Here is a 20,003-nt window from a genome sequence, read left to right on the forward strand (position 1 = left end):
GGAATCATCTAAGCATTTATCAGCAGAAATTCCAGGGGATTGTAGAATGTGAGCCTGCCTTCCTGTTAGCACAGCTCTTCAGTTGTTTTTATCAGATATACATGGATTTATTATATCTGCTGCTCAGGCATGGTTCCTCTGATGTCCTCATTGCTTTCCCATACTTAGTACTTCCTTGCATAGTTAATTAATTATCTTTCTCTTATTTGAGAGCACTGTACTGACAAAACAGGAAAAACACTGTCACATTTATTTCTTGTGCAGATGTGTAACAAACAAGTCAAATAGATTGAATTTAGGTTTTTATTGGCAAAATGCCTAGAGACCTCTATTACATATTCATCAGAGTTCTGTCTGCTCTACTTTCCTTTTTTTGAAATTAAACAAGAGTCCCCTTTTTAATATTTAGCTTTCTTGAAAAATATAGCTATGCTATACAGATGTAGTATATGTCATGTTATTTCTGAATAAGCTAACAAGTGACTGATTTATGTACAAATGATTATTAATAGCTGTCTACAGATTTTCATTCCTGTAGTATTTAAATCCTAACATGATATGAGAAGACATCTGTAGGTCTCAGGCTTAATAGTAAGTTCCTGGTACATAGAGAATATTGTCATTGTAACGAACCTCTGAGATACATTTTCCGTTAAGAAATTTGTTTTGTCTTTTACAGCAGTGTCTTATTTCTTTATGATGTTTATAATGGTTCCCATCACTGTTTTCACAGCACCTGAGTCTATTTCTTTGCAGTGCCACATAAGATAGAGAAGTATTCTATCCATATTAGAAATCTGGTGGTGATGGTGGTCCATAGTTAACTTAAGATGATTTAACTGCTGCTCATTCCCTCTCCTGTTTCCTAACGGCAGCAGTTGCCATATGCAATCATCGAAGCTGCTTCTGAAGTGCAACAGTGATAAGCGACTTGCCACATATCAGAAAAGAATGCTTGGAAAAATCAGAAAACTAAAATTAAGTTGTCTAAGCTTGTTTTCTGGATCCTGGACTATATTTTCCTCATTTTGCATATATCTCCGTATTTTCAATTATATGATGCAAATTAGATCAATATTCATATTACGAATGGCATATGTAATGCATTTCTTTGTCTTACCTCTTCTCATTAACTCTTACAAACTTTTCTAACATTTGTAGTCTTTAAGGAGTTTCAAATAAACTGAATTCCCCCCCCCCCCAGAAATTATCAGGCATACTACTATACAACATTTTCTACCAAATGTAGACGTCTGGGATAATTACTGGTTTTCTCCTGACTTGGTGATAAATTTAATATGGATAGTGAAGACTCTGACAGGGATGTTTTATCACTGGAAGCGGGAGCTAGAAGATATCTCACTCAGCCTGGGAAGGTCAAAAGTAAACTCGTAGTATGTGAACTAGGAATTTGGGGTGGTCTCAGATTTTTGTTGTTTTCTTTGAAAACTAAATAAAATCACAAATTTATTCTCAAGAGGTGTCTTCTATAATGGACTTGTAAGCCTTCAGAAAGCCCTGTCTCCCAACATAGGCCTATCACATGTTGATATTCATACTTGTCCTATGTCTGACTGGTATTAATGTTGTGGCATTATACTGTTACCTTCAGTAAAAACTGAAAAGAGTGATTATGAATCAAGAGGGACTGAGATTTTTTGAAGCTTTTTTTGGCAGATCAATAGATACAGTTCATTAGTATTTATCACTAGTGAGTAATGAGATTCTAAATAATCAGGAAGATAAATTCTCCTTACCCTGCTATCACATATAACCTTTATAATGTCTATATGGGAATTTCTCAGTATACTAATGTTTAGTGTTGACATGTGGACTGGCAAGTCAGAGAAAGAATCAAAAGATGGTAGGTCTGAGCATAATCCTTAAAACATGGAAATTTGGCTATTCATTATTGTTTCCTAGTAATATTAAGTAGTTAATTATCATTATCTTTAAAATTGACGTAATTGAATTCAGAGCTCTTGATTGCACTGTGTTACAGTCTATCTTGTGCAATGCTATTATGAGCTGTGATAGCATCTCCACAGTTTCCCATGTAGCTCTTAGAAAGAGTGAGGTTGAGAATGACAACCAGGATCTTATTTGAAATAAGTCAGGTGCTGCTGATTAGATTCAATAATAATGCATGCCTCAGTAGAAAATTGCTTTCATTGCCATTTAAAAATATAATGAACAATTATCGTTTCTTCAACTGGCTCTTCGTGCATTTGTGAATCTATTCTTAATTGAATGCCATTGCAAAATAATACAAACATAATCCTGATGGGACAGAGGAAAAACCCAGTAACTGTCTAAGCTTACTGGACCTGACCTTCCCACATTTTTCTTACTGATCTCTCATGTCTGTGGGATAACTTGCCCCATGACAGACAGGGTATTTTTAAATGGAAATAATCTGTAACAGAAAGAGAATAAAGAATAACTGATGTCAGATCATAGGAACGATGACTCTGGAGAAGTGGAGTCCAGTCACCAGCAGGTAATCATGTTACATGATACTAATAAGGTTTTTCTGTCTTCCCTGTACCTCCTCTTTTCCAGCAACTTTCATCCTATATCCTGCTTTAATTTATCCATGGTCAGATTACGTCAATTTGTTATTACTGTAGCCTGAACTTTTATCTTAAATGTATCTTCCTTCTGATCTTAGAGCAATTATATTCCTTCTCAACTTCTGTTTTCCTAATTTACAAAAGATAAGTGTAGTGTCGTCTTTTCAGACAGGTACTTTGTTTTCCTGTTGTGAATAGTCACCCCACTATGCACCTGCGCCCATTTTTCTTTTTTTTTCTTATTTTCTTTTTTCTTTTCTTTGTCTTTTTTCTTTTTTTTTTCCTTTTTCCTTTTTTCTTTTTCTTTTTCTTTTTTTTTCCTTTTCTTTTTTTCTTTTTCTTTTTTCTTTTTCTTTTTTTTTCTTTTTCTTTTTTTCTTTTTCTTTTTTTTCTTTTTCTATTTGGTTAAACAGAATTGTTTACCATTATTTGATGAGACCTTATAAAGGTGCTCATATGTATCTGTCTCTAAAAATCATTCCAGAATGACAGAAGAACAGGTTGCCTCTTCTTCTGTGAGGTATCTTTTAGAGTGTCAGGAGGTTTCCTCACAAAAGTGTTTTAAGGGGAAAAGAATATGGAAAGCAAAGTACTAAACTGTTCCGAGGTAAACATAGACATTGAGAGGTGGAGCTTGTAAATGCCTGTGGTATCCTTATTTATATTTAAAAGAACCCCCACCAACAGCTAAAAATAAGTAGAGCATAGCAAAGAGGTAAACCTTTCTACATTGCAAGCTATTCTTAAACTTCAGTGCGCCCGTCTGGCCTGTTGCTTCAGGTCAATGGCACTTGATATACTCAAATGCACTCTCTGGGAAGCACCACCAGATATTTCCCTTTTCACCCCTCCCCTTTCTTGTTCACTGGCTTGTTTCACAGCTGATTATACACAAAGCTAACTGAGCTTTCAAATCAGTTGTCCTTCGGAAAGATTTATATAGAGTCTGCGTTATGGCATAGCTCATTTTGCTAGGCCCTCAAGGGCACAAACGAACAGCTGTACATTCCTGCCTTTCTAATGGTATCCAGAGCACGCAGTGGCAGGCTCAAGTCCCATAATAACAGGCTATTGGGACGCTGCCATCCGTTACTCTATATTCAGTGTCACAGAAATAGCAGAGTCATTCCAAATTCAATTTGCTGGAGTCAAACTTAAACCCCATGTCCTAGACCAGAATCACTTTGCCTGGGCACTGTTTTGCAAATTAATAATGTCAGAAGTAGGAAGAGAGCTATGCGGCTAACCATCTTTTCATTATGCTTCCTCTTTGTCCCTCTTCTTACCCAATATCAACAACACAGCTTTAGCCCAACATGCCATTTTGACCGAAGTCATGGATTAATATGTGATGAATGCCCAGCAGGGTACGTGGGACCACGCTGTGAAAGGTAAGCAAGCACCATGCTTTTAACCATATGAGATCTGAAACAAAGCTATTGATCACATGGAACTGTTCTACCTTTTTATTACTTCCTGTGCTTCTTCATCTGATATTATGTCCATGCTTTTGTATATTTCTAGTGCTTGCTTTATTACTTTATGGTAAAGTACAAAGCTTCCACGCAGCATTTGCTGAGAAGTCTTTTTTAAAAATGATTCCTCTAGCTTTTCTGTCGCTGTCTTGACATTTTTATAATTACTTTGTCTCTTTTGTCATTTGAATGTTTAGAGCATGGTGAATCAAATATGCAATAAAGTACTGACGTCTCTTTTAGAGAAGTTAATATGCAGTGAAAATACAGTTCTCCCAATAAGTCATTTGTTTATTTCAGTTATTTTTAAGAAGATTTTACATTTTTGTTGCTTCTAGTTTCCCACTGCAGTCTTTATTTAGCAAGTAGAACGAACAAGCTAGGTTTTAATGACAAAGAAGATAATTTTTCTTTGTCAAATACATAGAAAAGCTCGATATATATTTCCTACAGTTATTAATACCTATACAAAAGACAAATAAAAATTATGTCTACTATGTCTTTGGTTATGACAGGTCCAAGTGACATGTTAGTAGTGAGAAAGTTCTCCCCTATTCTTTTATCCTGTTATTCTCTGAAAGGATTGTATGGAAAATTTAAATGAAACAGAAGTCTAGTGTGAGTGTTGGTGCTAAGCTCCCAGGAATCTACTTCCACAGCAGGTGAGAGTGCATTGACAGGGAATATCATCACTGTGTCTGCTCACTTTTGGTCCCTTGGGATTTCACATGGATGGAACAGCTTTCAGGAGCAGTTGGTGTGCCAGGGTACCTCTGCTAGTTGTTTGGATGTTGTGATGAATCAGCATTGGCTTTGGCTCCATGATCCCAGTCCCCTGTAACCCTGAAAATGGCACCTTTGTAAGAGGAACAGGGGAAGCCTGATAACTAACATCTGGCTAGAATTATTTACCCCATGAAAGGCCATGAAAGCATGGCACTTTTGTTTCTTAATAGGCTTTTGGCATTTTGCGCTTCCATGAGCTGCTCACAGCTTTTTCCATCATAAACTCCGAAAAAAGGTAAGGCTTCTGAATGAAAACTTACACTATTCAGGCTGGGATGAGGAAAAGCAAGAACCAAGGAAGAACCAACCAGTAAAGCAGGAACCTGACCATACGCTGTAAATGGCCCTCTAGTCCTGTCTTTCCAATTTACATTTACAACTACTTCCTTTTAAACCCCCTGTTGTGATATATCTGTCCTAAAGGAAGAGTACAGGCTGTCACCTGTTTCTGCCCATCATCACTGAGTCTGCTCCTGCTGCGTGCTATTTCTGCCTGTCTTTTCCTGTCTGTCTTGGAAGTCATCGCCTTCTTTCAGCTAGTGGGCTGTGAAGTTAATGATGGCAGGAATAAATCACATCAAGAGCACTTTGGTGGCAGTTTGTCAATGCCATGTCATTGACAGCTTCCATTAGCAACAAGTGCTATTTCTGAGTGGAGCACAGGCTGTAGATAGAGTAGGACAGAATCTGAATAAGTGGCAGGCTTGGGTTTTAGCCTGATTTCCTAAGGAAATGAGGGTAGTGTGATCTTTTTGTGCATGTCTGGCTGACTGCCCGCAAAGATATTTCAAATTGTAGGTCAGTTTCAACCAAATTTGACAGAATGATAGGAGGTCTTAAAGATGATAATTGTTCCTGAAGTTTTTATTAAATAAAGTGGCTGAATAGAGGTTAATAAATCAGGACACCTCACAACTAAGGGGGAGAATACTGTGTATACTCACACCTGATTAGACAGCAGAGAATACATGAGAGAGAGAAAGAATGAGAGAGATTATTAAATGTTCTGTCCGTAAGAAAATTTTCACAGGGCAAGGAAAAGGCACTGCTATTGCCTGAGGGATTACTCTCTGCTGAATAGCAACATCCTGCAGCAAATAATCAGCCCTTAGCCTTGTAACAATGAGATATAAATCTATTGGAAATGAGGCGATTAATTCCAATGCTCATGGAACTATTTGCTTTTAATTGTAGCAAGTTGCTTGGAAACGCAAACAGCTGTCAATAATAGTGAACAGGAAGAAGCATGTTGCCCTTTGCTATTAATAGTCATTGTGTAATTGCTAAAAGAGTTTACCTGAAGTTCCCTTTCATTTTAGCAACTGCGAAGTGACTAATGATCTGAGTCACATGATTCATTAACTGAACAGTCCTAAATTATCATGATGTACTACGATGAAGTGAGCATATGCAGAACTGTACTTATTTGGGCTCCAAAATTGTCTGCCCTCTAGGGAGATAAGATCTCTGTGTGTGTATGTATATATATATATATATATACACACACACATCTGAGTTGTAAAATATATAAAAAATTTCTACTTCTCTCACTTGAACTTTTCAGGAAAATGTTGCCAAACTTGCTCAATGTTCTGAGTTGTCCAGCTCATAACACCATCAAAATAATTGCAGATATACACTGTGTTGGGAGATCCCACATACCTGTAATTGTACAAAAAGCCCAGCTTCCCCATTTAATCCTTTTCCACAGTAAATTAGAATTATGTTCTTCCTTTACTTGTTTTCCCAAGTGATATGAAGTAGACAGACACTCTCCTAACTCCATAGAAAGGGTGTATGAGAATGTCAAAAGACTTGAGTCCACCACATTTACAGAATGGTAATATGCATTTTCCAGCTACACAGTCTTGATATAGGTTAGAGAACAGAGTTTTAGGGAAGAAAATAAAAAATGGGTGAGAGACTTGCTTCTTCTGTAGCACTCCTTCATTTACGACTATGGTGCCAGTAACCTTTTCCTGCTAGAAGAAGAGATGAGAGATCCGTGTAACTTAAGTGTGAGGAAAAGGGTGAAGCTAGGTTATGTCCTTCCTTCCTCTCCCAATCCCCATTCTTCAGGTCTAGCACAGAGTGCCACCAGCCACAGTCCCTTGTGGGTCCCTTGGCTTCAACCTGCTGCTCCTTCTAGCTAATATAATTCTTTCACTAGTGCCAGAAATGCAAGTCTGTGTTTCAGTGCTGATGGGAAAAGGGTCAAACATTCAGGAGACTTGGTACAAGTGTTTTATGCAGGATCGTTTACAGCTTGCACTCTGACACTAGAAAATGCAAGATTTATAGTCGGTCATACAAGAATAACATCTGTGCCCTGCACCCGAGTTAACATTTTTAACTGCCATCTCACATTCACAAGCCATTTCTCCACATGAGTCTTGCCCAATTTTGTGCACAGGTTGAATGCACGTATGTTTAAAAGCAACTGTAAAAACTTCCAGACTTTAAAGTGTTTGGATTTGCAGCCTAGATTAACTATGTCTCAAGGTTTGGGGTTTTTTTCCAGTAAATACGAAGAAATGTATAAAACAGACCTGTGTTTTTGTGTATATATATATGTATATACACAGCACCACACAGGCTGCTATAAGGAGTATTAACTCCATCACAGCCAGACCCAGTGCGCATACATATACATTTATATAGTGGCCCTGTATTTGTCACCAGTTATGCCAAATAAGAAGTGTCTGTCACAGACATACCGGCATTTGAGGCTAAAGGTGAGTACAAAAGAAAGAAAAATATGGAAACAACCTTTGTTCACTGCTTTTCTTCCTTTTTTTCTTTATTTTTTATCTCAGTGGTGTTCCGTTGCACTTAGCAGTTATTTATTTAAATACGTATTTCGTGTAGTACATAGATGTAAATTATAATTTGGGTTGTTTTGTTTTGGTTGATTTTTTTTTTTTTTTTTTAAATCTTTCAAAAAATGTGATGCTTTGAATCTGAGAAGAGTAACTGAAGTAGAAATGACCTTAAGGGAATAAAGATGTAATTAGGGAAAGTGCATTTTTTAATCTTCCCCTGCAACTTCAGGAAAAGTGGGAGGAAAAGTGGAAGAATTTACACATAGTTACATGCACGCGGTTTTCTTTTAAGCTTAACTGGTTTATCTCTACTTTCAGGATCAACTTGAATCTGGATTCAAGATTATGTATGTGTATAAGTAGAACATAGCTACATGATGGTGGTGGGTTTTGCTAATTTTAATTAGCGAAGTCTAAAATGATGAGAATGCACAGAGTTATCAGGGTGTCCTGCTATTAATAGAAGGAAATGATTAGCAGTGCATTTCTCACAAATCCCTGGAGCGTGTTTTTCTGTGAACTGCTCGTTAAGTTTCTGCAAATTCTGTGAGACACAGAACTAACCCTTAAATGAAAGAGAAGGAGGAAAATTAATACACATTAAATGAAGTAAAATAGATTAGTAGTACCAAAAGATACAGATTTATGACAAATATGCCAGTAATAAGTAAGAAAGATCTCCGCAAAATGTGGGTGAACTTCAGACATCATCTTTTTTAGGTAAAATAAGATAACTGCATAAATTATCCAGTTATTCTTTGGCTCTGATAAAACATGCCTATTAATTGGTACATGTATTAATGAGACATTCCTGACCTTTGAAACTGAGATATCATCACTGAAAAAAAGCCAATTTGTTTTGGCAAAAGTAAGCTAAAAATCAGCCTGTTGTGGTTGATGATATATCCACTATATAACAAAAAAAAAAAAAAAAAAAAAGTGCCTTTTTTTGCAGGGAATGCAAGGAGGCTACATTTGTGACAGGTTCTGAAAATAAAATGCCTGAATTATTCTAATGACAAGGCTTTGATGTGTTGTTGCTATGAGGAGGTAATTGTGAGAGAAGGCTATGCTAAAGGAGTAAAGCACAGTGGGCTAGATTGTGAATATTTTACCCATGTTCTTGAGTGCTTAGATGCACCCAAACCACTGGACTATTATACATATTATTCATCTATGGTCTGCATTGTGGGTGTTTTTAGAGAATGGAAAAAATCCTACTTTGTGTGACATCTTACTACAAAAAACTGTTCAATGAAATTCAACTATAATTTCTTCCCTAGTCTCAGTTATCAATTTTTATAATCATTGCTAATGATAATGAATAATACTTAATAAATGCTTAGATGGCTTTGTTGAGGATCTAGTTGGAAGTTTCATGAGCTATTCTGGATGCAAGGAGAAGGATAAACTTGATGAGCATAAAGGGACAAGCGTGAAAACAAAGTGGACCTTTGCATATTAGGATGGTATACAAAATCCTTGCTTGCGCATATCATCCAGTACTATTACAAAGCAGAGAGGTTATTGATGTACATTAGAACTGCATTCAAACCAACTTTCTAATAGTAGGAAACATTAATTTGCACAATGTGTTTTATGTACTTTCTGTTTTCTTTACACTAATTGGAGTTCATCTGAAATGCACATGAATAACTTCATTAGCTGGAACTGGGCAATTTTTCTTCTTTTTCTTCACTATCTACAAGTTGCTCTTTCTGTGAAGTGTGAGAAAACATAATGGAAAGGGAAAGCAGACCTGAATATAAATAGGAAATAGGCTGTGAGATGAGTAGAAATTTGCATTAAATATACACTCATCTTAGGGCAGATTCACTAACCTGTTTTACGTGGTACTCGCAGGAAACTGCTGGTGGGCAAGGTGGAAAAGAAGGTGATATAGTTAAGCATCTCTGTTAAAATATGAAAGGTATAGTCCACACCAACATAGTACATGTAATAATGAGCACTCTTTTTGTAACCAGCCTAAACACAGAGATTAACAGTCCATTAATTAAAAATCTCTGACCATGCAGTAGATCAGCAGAAGGCCAAGTTGAGGGGGATCTTGTTAGGTGAACAAATTTATGTCTGAATTACTTTCTAAACCTGTTTTTCTAAACTGAATAAGGTAGAGGGTATAAAAAAAAATCATCAAGCTTGCTGGTAAATGAGCACAGAACATCTGAGCATAATGTACTAAAATACAAAGCCAATCTAACATAGAATCATAGAATACTTTGGGTTGGAAGGGACCTTTAAGGTCATCTAATCCAATCCCCCTCCTCTAGTGTGCCAACAGACAGATTTCTTACTATGCTTTGTCTCGTCTTCAGTGCCAGTGACAAGATTTTTCTCCCACTGAAATCTAATTACTAGCAGAACTGGCAGGATTTCAGCTGGTATTGTGTCTACAGTGTTGTTAAAAAGGAGAAGGAGGGAGAAAAAAGACACTTAAGAAATACTTGAAAGAAAATCAAATTATTTTTGGTGACTAGTGAGGCAACAAATTTAAATGTTTCTAATAAGAGGATTATTTAAGGGTCCTAACTGGCAATGTCTTTTACCTTAGGTGTGCAGAAGGCTATTTTGGACAACCACTAATACCAGGGGGATCGTGCCAGCCATGCCAGTGTAATGACAACCTTGATTTCTCCATTCCTGGCAGCTGTGACAGCTTGTCTGGTGCTTGCCTGATATGTAAGCCAGGTACAACAGGCCAATATTGTGAGAGGTGTGCTGATGGATATTTTGGTGATGCTCTTGACGCAAGGAACTGTCAACGTAAGTAATGAACTTTTACTACTCCTGACAGTATTGATCTATCCTATAACCATGTTTGTGAGAGGAAGACTGTGCCTCTGTCTGAGTAGGAGAATGATACGGTGTACTTGCACCTCTAATAATAATAGTGTTTTACTTGCATCTGCACCTGGAAAGGGAGGCTTCAAAGTACATAGAAAGAAGAACCTATTAAAAAACTTCCTGCTGTAGTTGAAGCAGTAATGAAGTAGACATGGAAAAAAACTGGGAGAGTAGAACATTGCATGAACACAAAAGGTTATAGTAAATGTCAGAGCTACAAAAATAAATACAAATAAATTAAATGATTCACTATAAACGCCATAAGCGATCCAGGAAAATCCCATTAAGTAGCAAGAATGGTGCTGAAAGGAGGGAGTGATATTTCAGTTACTGAGGGGCCAAACTCTGGTAGCATTTGTGACCTCCCTCCTTCCTATGTATCCTCAGTAAGTGTTGGGAGCTGCTGCGTCTTACAGGGCAAGATTCTCCTACTTCCTGCAAAGCAGAGTCTGAAATCTGCTGACAGTTTTTCTAAGGTGCTCTGAAGGAAGATATCCAGCACTGCAGCAAGCTACCACTTCTCAGCTGAGTGGTGGCATGTTTAAGTATCAGCCTCAGCTCATACTTCCCTTGCAAGAAATCATTGAGAGCAGATGGAAGATTTGATAGGAACAGGAGCTTTAGCTTCTGTAGGAGTTGGTGTCTCTCTCTGAGCCATTGCTGGCATAATTCAGAATGCAGCAATGGGGCAGAATAACTCTACTGAATACAAAGGTGTTATATCAGGATAAAATTATGAAAGTAGAAGAGCTGAGCCATTGTCTTACTGCTGCATGTGTAGGAACACAGGGACCACTTCTGCAGTATTGCAAGCATGTGTGTTGCATGCATGGAAGTCTGAGCTACTGGTATCCATTTCCAGGATTAGCTCTGTTAGTGGCTTGCAGTTTGACAGTGAAAATATTAAGTTCTGTTGGACCACCTAAGACTCTGAGATGCAGAACATCAGCAGGTTTCTCATCTAAGGCTAATAAACCTGATATACATAAAGTCATAAATAATGATGCAGACACGTACCTGTATAAATGCTTTCTGTACTTATTTTGTGCAATGCTGAATAAAAGCTGGACATTGACATAGATTCCTTGCACAAGTTAACAGTTTGGGATGAATGATGTCATACAAGTTAAGGTGTTAAGTTTGTGACGTGATTTAAAAAGAAGTGTATTTGAAAAATTCCAGTAGCTTGTCTCTATTCCTGAGACACTGGTATGACTGTTGATTTAAACATTTCTAGTTCAAATCTAGTAGTGGCGGCTACTGCTGAGAAAAAGATATAGTATGACGAGAGTTCAGAAAACATACAATTAAAAAAAAAAGTATTAAATACATATTTAGTGTAGAATTACAAGCTTTGTTTTTGTTGTTAGTATCACTGTCAAAGAGAGCCCCCTAATGTATTCATAGCCTTGTGCTCACCATTACCTTGTATTCATCTACTCTCTGGCTTTCATGTGGGTTTTCTTTTTTGCATATAATTTCCTTTGCAGACTTCCATGAAGTTTGCCCTGCAGCTACAACATCAGAGGGACTGTGCCTTTACTTTGTTGTTTTCAATTTCATTCCTTATTAAAAAGCCAAATCCAGGAGTATTGCAAAGCATGAATTTTGCTTTCAAATTATTGTTTGAAATGTTTCTTCCTCTTTCTCAGTAGAGTGCTATTGTCATGTGCATTAACCATTTCAAATGACAGTGCAACTTCATGTCACTATAGCATCTCTGAATTTTTTGTGAATATGTATAAAATCATAAATCTAAGAATAACGAGCAAATGTCCTGGGCTTATTTGATTTGATTTTAGTAGGTTGTTTTTTGTTGCAAAACAGCACAGTGTGCTGCAGCAAATACTTGGAGGTTGTGCTGATGGTAATAGAGCTAAGTGACATGACATGAATTAAAGCAAATACTCAAGTGTGCCTATGTGCCTGTGTGTAAGGTACTACTATTGGAAGAGAGTAAGTGTGTAGGTTGATTATAAATACACACTTATAAATACTTATACAAATTTAGAGACAATGAAGGGTCAAGAGAATTAAGACAAATTTCTCTGAAAGGCAATGTTGTATTATAGCAACCATTTAGAGACTTAGACAATAGCTAATTTTCCCAGTAGATGTGAACAAATGGGAAGGCTTTAGGTGAGATAAATAAAATTTCTCAGATTGAGTAACAGTTCATTAGATGAATAGCCCTGACTATATGTGTCTACTCTATGCACATACTGCTAGAGCGAAGGAAAACAATCAAAGTCTTGACTTACAAATTTTCCCAACTACTGCATTGCACTCCGTCATCTCTCTCTGGCAGTGTTCAAGGCCAGGTTGGACAGAGCCTTGGGCGACATAGTTTAGTGCAAGGTGTCCCTGCTTATGACAGGGGGGTTGGAACTAGATCATAGAATCATAGAATAGTTAGGGTTGGAAAGGACCTTAAGATCATCTAGTTCCAACCCCCCTGCCATGAGCAGGGACACCACACACTAAACTATGTCGCCCAAGGCTCTGTCCAGCCTGACCTTGAACACCGCCAGGGTTGGAGCATTCACAACTTCCTTGATCTTAAGGTCCTTTCCAACCCAAACCATTCTATGATTTTTGTCTGTGGCTGAGTTAAGAATACATGGTATGCCATTTGCAGTAATATATAATATAAATAGGACAAAGTCACATGTTTATAAAATCAGTGTTAAGTTTTCTTTTTTATTTTTATGGTGTCATATGCCTGATAAGCAAAATGGTTCAAATAAGACTGACTTTGTTTTTTGAGGTCTGGCAAAATATTTGGTGAAATAATGTTAATTTGTGTTGAGAATTGTAGTTTGCTGAGTCTGAGCTTTCTCATCATCTTTCACTGCTGACCATTTTAATTAGAAAAATACTTAAAACATATATATGTGATACTCATCACTGTGTACAGTTTGGAGTGTTGACAAGAATATTATGGTAAAGAAGGCTGTATACAGGAAGAAAGAGGTAAATTATGGATTCAGTGTTGGAAAATGCGAGTAAAAGGAAAAGAGAAGCAATGTTAATTATAGCAGAAGTGTTTAAAAATGTTTACATTAAACATGTAAACGTTAAATGTAAACATTTTTAAAGTATATTGCAAAACAGAAAGAGATCAAAACCTCTGAAGGTGTTACCAGACTGATATGAGAGCCCAACATATTTTTGTTACTTAATCAGAATATGAGACATCTTTGCAGACACTGGAGAAATAATGCCATGAACAGACTGGCAAGCCATAATGTCACTTCTGTTTGCTTTTTTTTAAAAAAAAAGACAACTTTTGCAGAATACCTCAAAAATGGGGAGAAAAAGAAAACAAAAAAAAAAAGGCCTTTAAATTTAAAATTAAAAATTATAAATTAGCAAGTACAATAAAGTAATGAGGAAGCTCCTGTTGTAATAGTCTATATATAGAAAATCTATAAGTGCTTTGTCTCAAATGGCTCCTTATGACATGCAAGTATGTGTCCACCATGTGTTCACTGTTGGGACTCTTAAACGTTTCTTAAAGTGAAGCTGTCAGGTTGAGAAAAAGAAAAACAACACAGTCAGGGTACTGCAGGAAAGCAAAACGTGTATTGGAGCCCTGGCTTACAGAGTAGATTGATTGGGTGTGGATTCATTCCCCTCTGGGGAAGAAAAAGCGGATGCACAGGAACCAGCTCATGCTGATGGAATTGGTGACTGCATGGTTATAGTCCCTGTGACATCAATCACATCCCTCTTCTGTACTGTGAGCGCTACAGGGATTTTTTCCTAATCTCTGCATACCAAAAGAATCGTGGTTGAAGACCATAAAGGGTGATAGAAACCATCCCCAAAATTTATTTTCCCCTAAAATACAAGAATTTAGAAGCCAAAAGCATTATTATTTTCCTCAAGAAACAGCAATTAGTTTTCATAGCCATTTTAAAACCGTAAGAGAGAGCATTTTTAGGCTGGGTATGTTTTCTCTGGGAACTGTGATGCCCTTGCTGAGACAGAGGTCCACAGGAGCAAATAATGGTTGATCTCTTTTTCAGCTGTACTCAATGGTGCTGCCTGTGAGGAACAGCTCTTAGGGGGGCTGAAGAGGTTATTGTCCCTTCTAGTGAGTCCTCTGGAGGAAACCTGGTTAGGGGGCCTCAGGCTGCCAATATTTCCTGCCTGTGACATTGTCACGTGCTGGACCCCAGGGTAGCAAGACCAGTATGTGGTGCAGTAACACTCCCACCTGCCGTACCCACGTTCTGTGTGGACCCTGTGTAGTGTCTCTACCCTTTATTTTTTTTCACTCATTGCCACCCTGCTCATTACAAGTTTCAGGACATGTACTCAGTAATGTGCCCTAAACATCCTATTTTGATCTGAGAGCATCATATAAAACAAGTTGTTTATGAACTTGAGGCAAAATTTCTCACTGCAATAACGTGTAGCAAATTTTCACATTAATATGGGTGAGTTAAAGTGTGTTGTTACTGTATGGGAGTGACACTCCTGCTTTGCTCAGGCCTGCCTTCCTGAATATCTCAGGGTGGCAAAAGCTGCACTGTAAAAATTTGGCTATTAAATTTAGCTTCAGGAAAGACATTGACAGCTCCTTTTTCTTCCTCTAACAGCCTGTCACTGTCACATCAATGGCTCCTTCTCAGAGATCTGTGACTCTCGGACAGGCCAGTGCAAGTGTAAAGCCAATGTGATTGGGCGCCGGTGTGATGTCTGCAAGGTGAGTGACAAGAAATGGTGTTTCATTTCAGCTTTCATCCCTGCTTCTCATAACTAAATATCATTTGGGTTTGGCAAGTTTTTCTTTTTGGTCATTTTTTACTTAAAGAGCGTATATGTGTTGTTCTTATATACAGAAAGGTAAAATGGTTGGGTTTTAAATGTTTTCTAAAGCTTTTCTAGAACAAAACACAGCAGGTTGCATTGCATGGAGTGAATGTATTTTAAGCCTAACTATGCATATCAGTACATTTTTATATATAGTATAAACAATTTATATTCTGAATGTTTGATATAAATAAATCAGTTAAAAATATTGCAGCTCTGGGGGATAATTACTCTATGAAGAAAATTGCAAAATGTCTGATAGCATTTGATTTTCAAAAAAAGCAGGATGCTAGTTTACTTCTACTGTCAATGTTCTGCTTTTATGTTTTCGGGGGGGGGGCGGTTCTTAGGATTTCTTCTTGTATTGTCCAAATAATGTATTCTTTTTTTGGCGAAAGTATTTTGCCTTGACATTGTTTTGCTGTCTCATGAATCGCTGCAGAAAACAGTGTTTCAAAAACTTTCATAGAGTTTTCTTCAGGCTGCTAAGGAGTACATTATAGCTGGCAGCACATTTCTCTAGTTCAGCCTACGGACTCGTGGGTTAGGCCTGTGTCCTTAGAACACCTCTGGGTGTGTGTAATTTAAAACACATAAATAATTCTGCAGAAATCACAAGGATCATTTTTACCCTTTAAAACTGAATAATTTCTGAAGCTGTTTTCTTGCACTTTTATTTTCAACAGTATTTAAGGTGTCTGTTCAAAGAAAAATAGTTGGTATTAATGCAATTTGCACAGATTGCATAATGTACACAGCAAATAGCTTGTTATTACAATATTGGCAGTTGATTGGAATTAATCCTTGTTTACTACTGTGTTTACTGCTATTTTATTCCTATATATTTTTATGTGGTTTTGTTTCATTGTATTTACTTTCTAACTGTTTCCTTTTCATTCTTAAAGCCCAGCTACTTCTGGGCCCCAGAAAAGCTGTTTTGTATACCCTGTGGCTGCAGTGCTTTAGGATCCATGTCACTACAATGTGATATGTCAGGAAGATGTACCTGCAAATCAGGATTCATGGGCAGACGCTGTGAAATCAGCAGACAGGTGCCTAAATTGAAAGAAAATGTACGAAGCAGTCAGCAGATCCGAGTCCCTCCTCGGAGATGGGGTGTCAGCAGTGCCAGTGGGTGCCCACGGGGTGCTTACCGGGCTGCTCCGCTGGTAATTGGAAACTGTGTGCATTGCATGGGCTGAAGTTTTGTACTTGCTTGTGTTTGGAGCTCTCACAGGCTTTTAAAAAATATTTATTTTAAATAGGCCTGCTACAATATACGAAATTATCAAGAAATAGAGAGGCGCAGAAGATGGGCAGCTTTTTAGGATACTTCCCCACTCATAGGGCTTCTCATAGTGCAAATGACACTATAGGCCTGAAGTCAAATACTAGAATAAGTCCAAAAGAAGCACCATCAACAGGAGTATGCACAGAATGTGTGGGTGATGTATCTATATGTCAGTGGAATCAGTTGGATCTTCATGGCCTTCCTCAGGATAAGACTTCCAGTTTTGCTTTAACTGAAACCAGGACACTTCCTCTTCTAATAATTCAAGAGCCAAAAGCTTAAGGAGTTTGCGAGAAGGTTCAGCCCCAGAGGCAAACTGTTAAGATTTAATCTTAAAATATCAAACATAACTGATGTTAAAAGTCCTTATTAGTGAATATGGCCAGTTATCTGAGCCATTTTTAACTGGGTGAAGTGCCCATTATTTGAATGTGATGCCCAAAATGATAGAAGTGTTCATTGTTTATCACATACCAAGAAAACAACTTTCTAAAATGAAGCAGTTATGGTGCAATTGCTTCTAACAGAGCAGTGCTTTAGGAATATTGAATTTTCCCCTGCAACTGAAAACCTCCACAGTTACCACACTCTATTTAGAAAGTCCCTTGTAGTTTCTTCTCCTCAGCCAGACTCCGGGACCCATGCCATATTTGCTCGTATGGATTCCCTTGGAGAACATGAGCTTTTACCCATTTAACATACATTATGTAACTGTGTTGCCCACGCAAACACTTGATACACACTGATACAGGGACACAATATGGTGTGTCAGAATATATTCAGAAAATTCATCTTATTTCCTCATTGACACCCAGGATTTTATCTCTTGTTCTAAATGTGATTCTTAGAATTTCTGTGTGTAAACAAGCTTTGCTGAGGGCTTAACTTGGGGGTTCATCTTGGGGGTTTGCATGGCTGATCAAAATGTCTTTGACTGTGCAGAGCTCATCACAGGATACAACCCAGCATGCTAGGGATCCTTTCTTCTTTCATGCTGTGTGGAGTGCTACTGTCAGACTTTTTCTTGCTTTCACTATTATAAACAGAATTTATTAGATCCTATCAAACTTGTTATTGAGAACTGAGATGCATGCTGTGCACTGGTTACTTCACTGCCTTAATCTGAATGTCTTCCTGAGATTTTTGCATATTCACATTTCCGTGTTTCTTCCTGTGGAAAAGAAACCTTTATAGGTGGACAGTATATTTAATTGAAACTTGGAGTTTAATTATATGAGTTTGAGTATTTTTTTTCTCTCTCATATACCATGTTTTGAAGAAGTATGTAATTGGCAAAACGTTTCAATATAGAATTTGGAAATTTAGTGTACTTCTTCATCATATGTATAATCAAACTTTCACCCAGGTTCATATGATTCTTCAGGCCAAATTCTGACCGTAGATGTAGTCCTGTATTCTGATACCTATATGCAGTTTCTTTATGAGAATATGGAACTTAAGTATTAGCCTCGGAGATCAGATTTCAGGACTTTCACATGGAAACCTGAAGTCTCTGGGAATTCACCTCTTGGTTAAGTGTTCCACTGTGGAACAAATCCATGTAAAATGTACATCAGTGCAGCTCCACTGACTTGAAAAATCAGTACTGTTGTATGCTAGGTAAAAAAATCTAGTACCACGTGCCTGGGTCACACAGTGGCACATTGTAAAAGTAAATATTTTCCACTTCGTTCCATTTATGTTCAGCAGCAGTGATCTTTTTTAGTATCTCATTTTTAACATTTTGCTTTCCTAGTGAAGTCTGATAGTTATGTAATTGGATTTCAATGTTCTCTGAAAATCAGGCCTGGAAAAAAGGGCAGAAATGTACTCCAATTTTAAGTCACTTCAGCTCAAGACTGAGTTCAGAATTTGAATATCAAGTATGATCTGCCCCTAGGAGCCTCTGTTAGCTGGTGCAGTGAAACCCATGGGGTCTGTTGATTTAAAAGCTTTGTGCAGAATTCCGTATTATAAATGAGCACATATCTTCCCTTCTTTACAAGTATACTTTTTGCAAGCCACTAATGGAGTTAAGGAGGAAATTTATTACTTTAGTTGATAACATCTACCGGTTCTGTAGAAACTTTATTCAATGCAAATAAGAAAGCAAAGAATGGAAAGAGAAGAGGAACAGAGGCTTATTGATCATTTCTGTCATAGTCTTAGACCTAACGCAAAGACAGAAGTTTGATCTTAAAAACAGAGAATTCCCATTATTTGCTTGTCTTGTACACAAATACGTTATATATATGTTCTTCTAAAGTTATTTTTAAATATCATTCAAAAGAAATGCCCTCCAGTGACAGTATACTGTATACAGACATTGCCCCATGTCAGAGGCGATAAAATCTAGTTGTTCAGAGACTTTCTGGTTGAATCAATCTCCATTCATAACTAAGAATTTCAGTTCACTCTCTTAGCAACGAACTCTGCCTGACATCATCTTACAACTGAGACACAGGATTTGTATATGGCACTGACATACATTCCATTCCTTGTGGGAATTGTACTTACAGAAATATAACCTCTTGAGAGATGCCTGTTACGTCAGTTAACATTCGGAAATCTTTATTGTTTTTCGGCGGTGTAGGGTATTTAGTGCCCTTGCCACAGTGTTTTATTGCTACAAGTCAATGTAGCAATGTAGCAACAGCTACTGCTGTTAAGAGCAGAATGTCAGTGATGAAGAGGAAAGAACCACCCTGATTTCGCTACACTCTCAGCTTTTCCTCTGTTCTCCTAGTAATCATTCCATGTAGTAACTGTTCTTCCTCTCTCTGTGGCAGCCTGAAACATTTGGTTTACAGTCTTCAGGAGGATGTGTTCCCTGCAACTGCAACTCTTTTGGTTCCAAGTCTTTCGACTGTGATGGAGATGGACAGTGTTACTGCCAGCCTGGAGTGACAGGAAAGAAGTGTGACCACTGTGCTCATGGATTTTACAACTTTGAAGAAGGAGGCTGTACTCGTATGTAAATTCTTTACAGCCAGTTGCAGATTTATTTATTTGGAGTGGTTTTTTGTTTATTTATTACTAAGATTCTAGATGGGCTAGATTTGGATTGCCTAACAAATTTTCCTGACACGTAGGTATTTTCATAGACAATCTCATAAATAGTTCAGTTAGCAAGGATGGTGATTGGCAAGAAGAGAAGACCCAAGCAATTCCTGCAGTTTTAAGCTCAGTTAATGGCTCATCTACCACATTTGGAAGGAACCGGAATGTCCTTTTCTCCAAGTAATTTCTGCCAAAAAAGTTTCTATGAGGTTCCTATAACTTAGTTATGGTAAGGGTGTCATAGAATGCTGATTAAGGGTGCTTGCCAAATCACATTAGCTTGAAGGGATATGAATAGGGAAAAAAACCC

At 37.5% G+C, this 20,003-nt stretch overlaps 1 protein-coding gene across 1 annotated transcript in view; it reads left to right on the forward strand.

Moving 5' to 3' along the window:
• Nucleotides 1-20,003, forward strand: part of LOC104406102 (laminin subunit alpha-2-like) — a gene marked incomplete at its 5' end in the record, with an annotated part of 129,938 nt that overhangs the window by 82,347 nt on the left and 27,588 nt on the right. The window contains 4 exons of the mRNA XM_010014993.1: nt 3,878-3,964; nt 10,229-10,440; nt 15,129-15,235; nt 19,423-19,603. Coding sequence (XP_010013295.1) covers nt 3,878-3,964; nt 10,229-10,440; nt 15,129-15,235; nt 19,423-19,603 — 587 coding nt within the window. The remainder of the gene's footprint in view (nt 1-3,877; nt 3,965-10,228; nt 10,441-15,128; nt 15,236-19,422; nt 19,604-20,003) is intronic.

Source organism: Nestor notabilis, unplaced genomic scaffold (genome assembly GCF_000696875.1).
Source record: "Nestor notabilis isolate BGI_N333 unplaced genomic scaffold, ASM69687v1 scaffold5860, whole genome shotgun sequence".
NCBI classification, from domain to species: Eukaryota; Metazoa; Chordata; class Aves; order Psittaciformes; family Psittacidae; genus Nestor; species Nestor notabilis.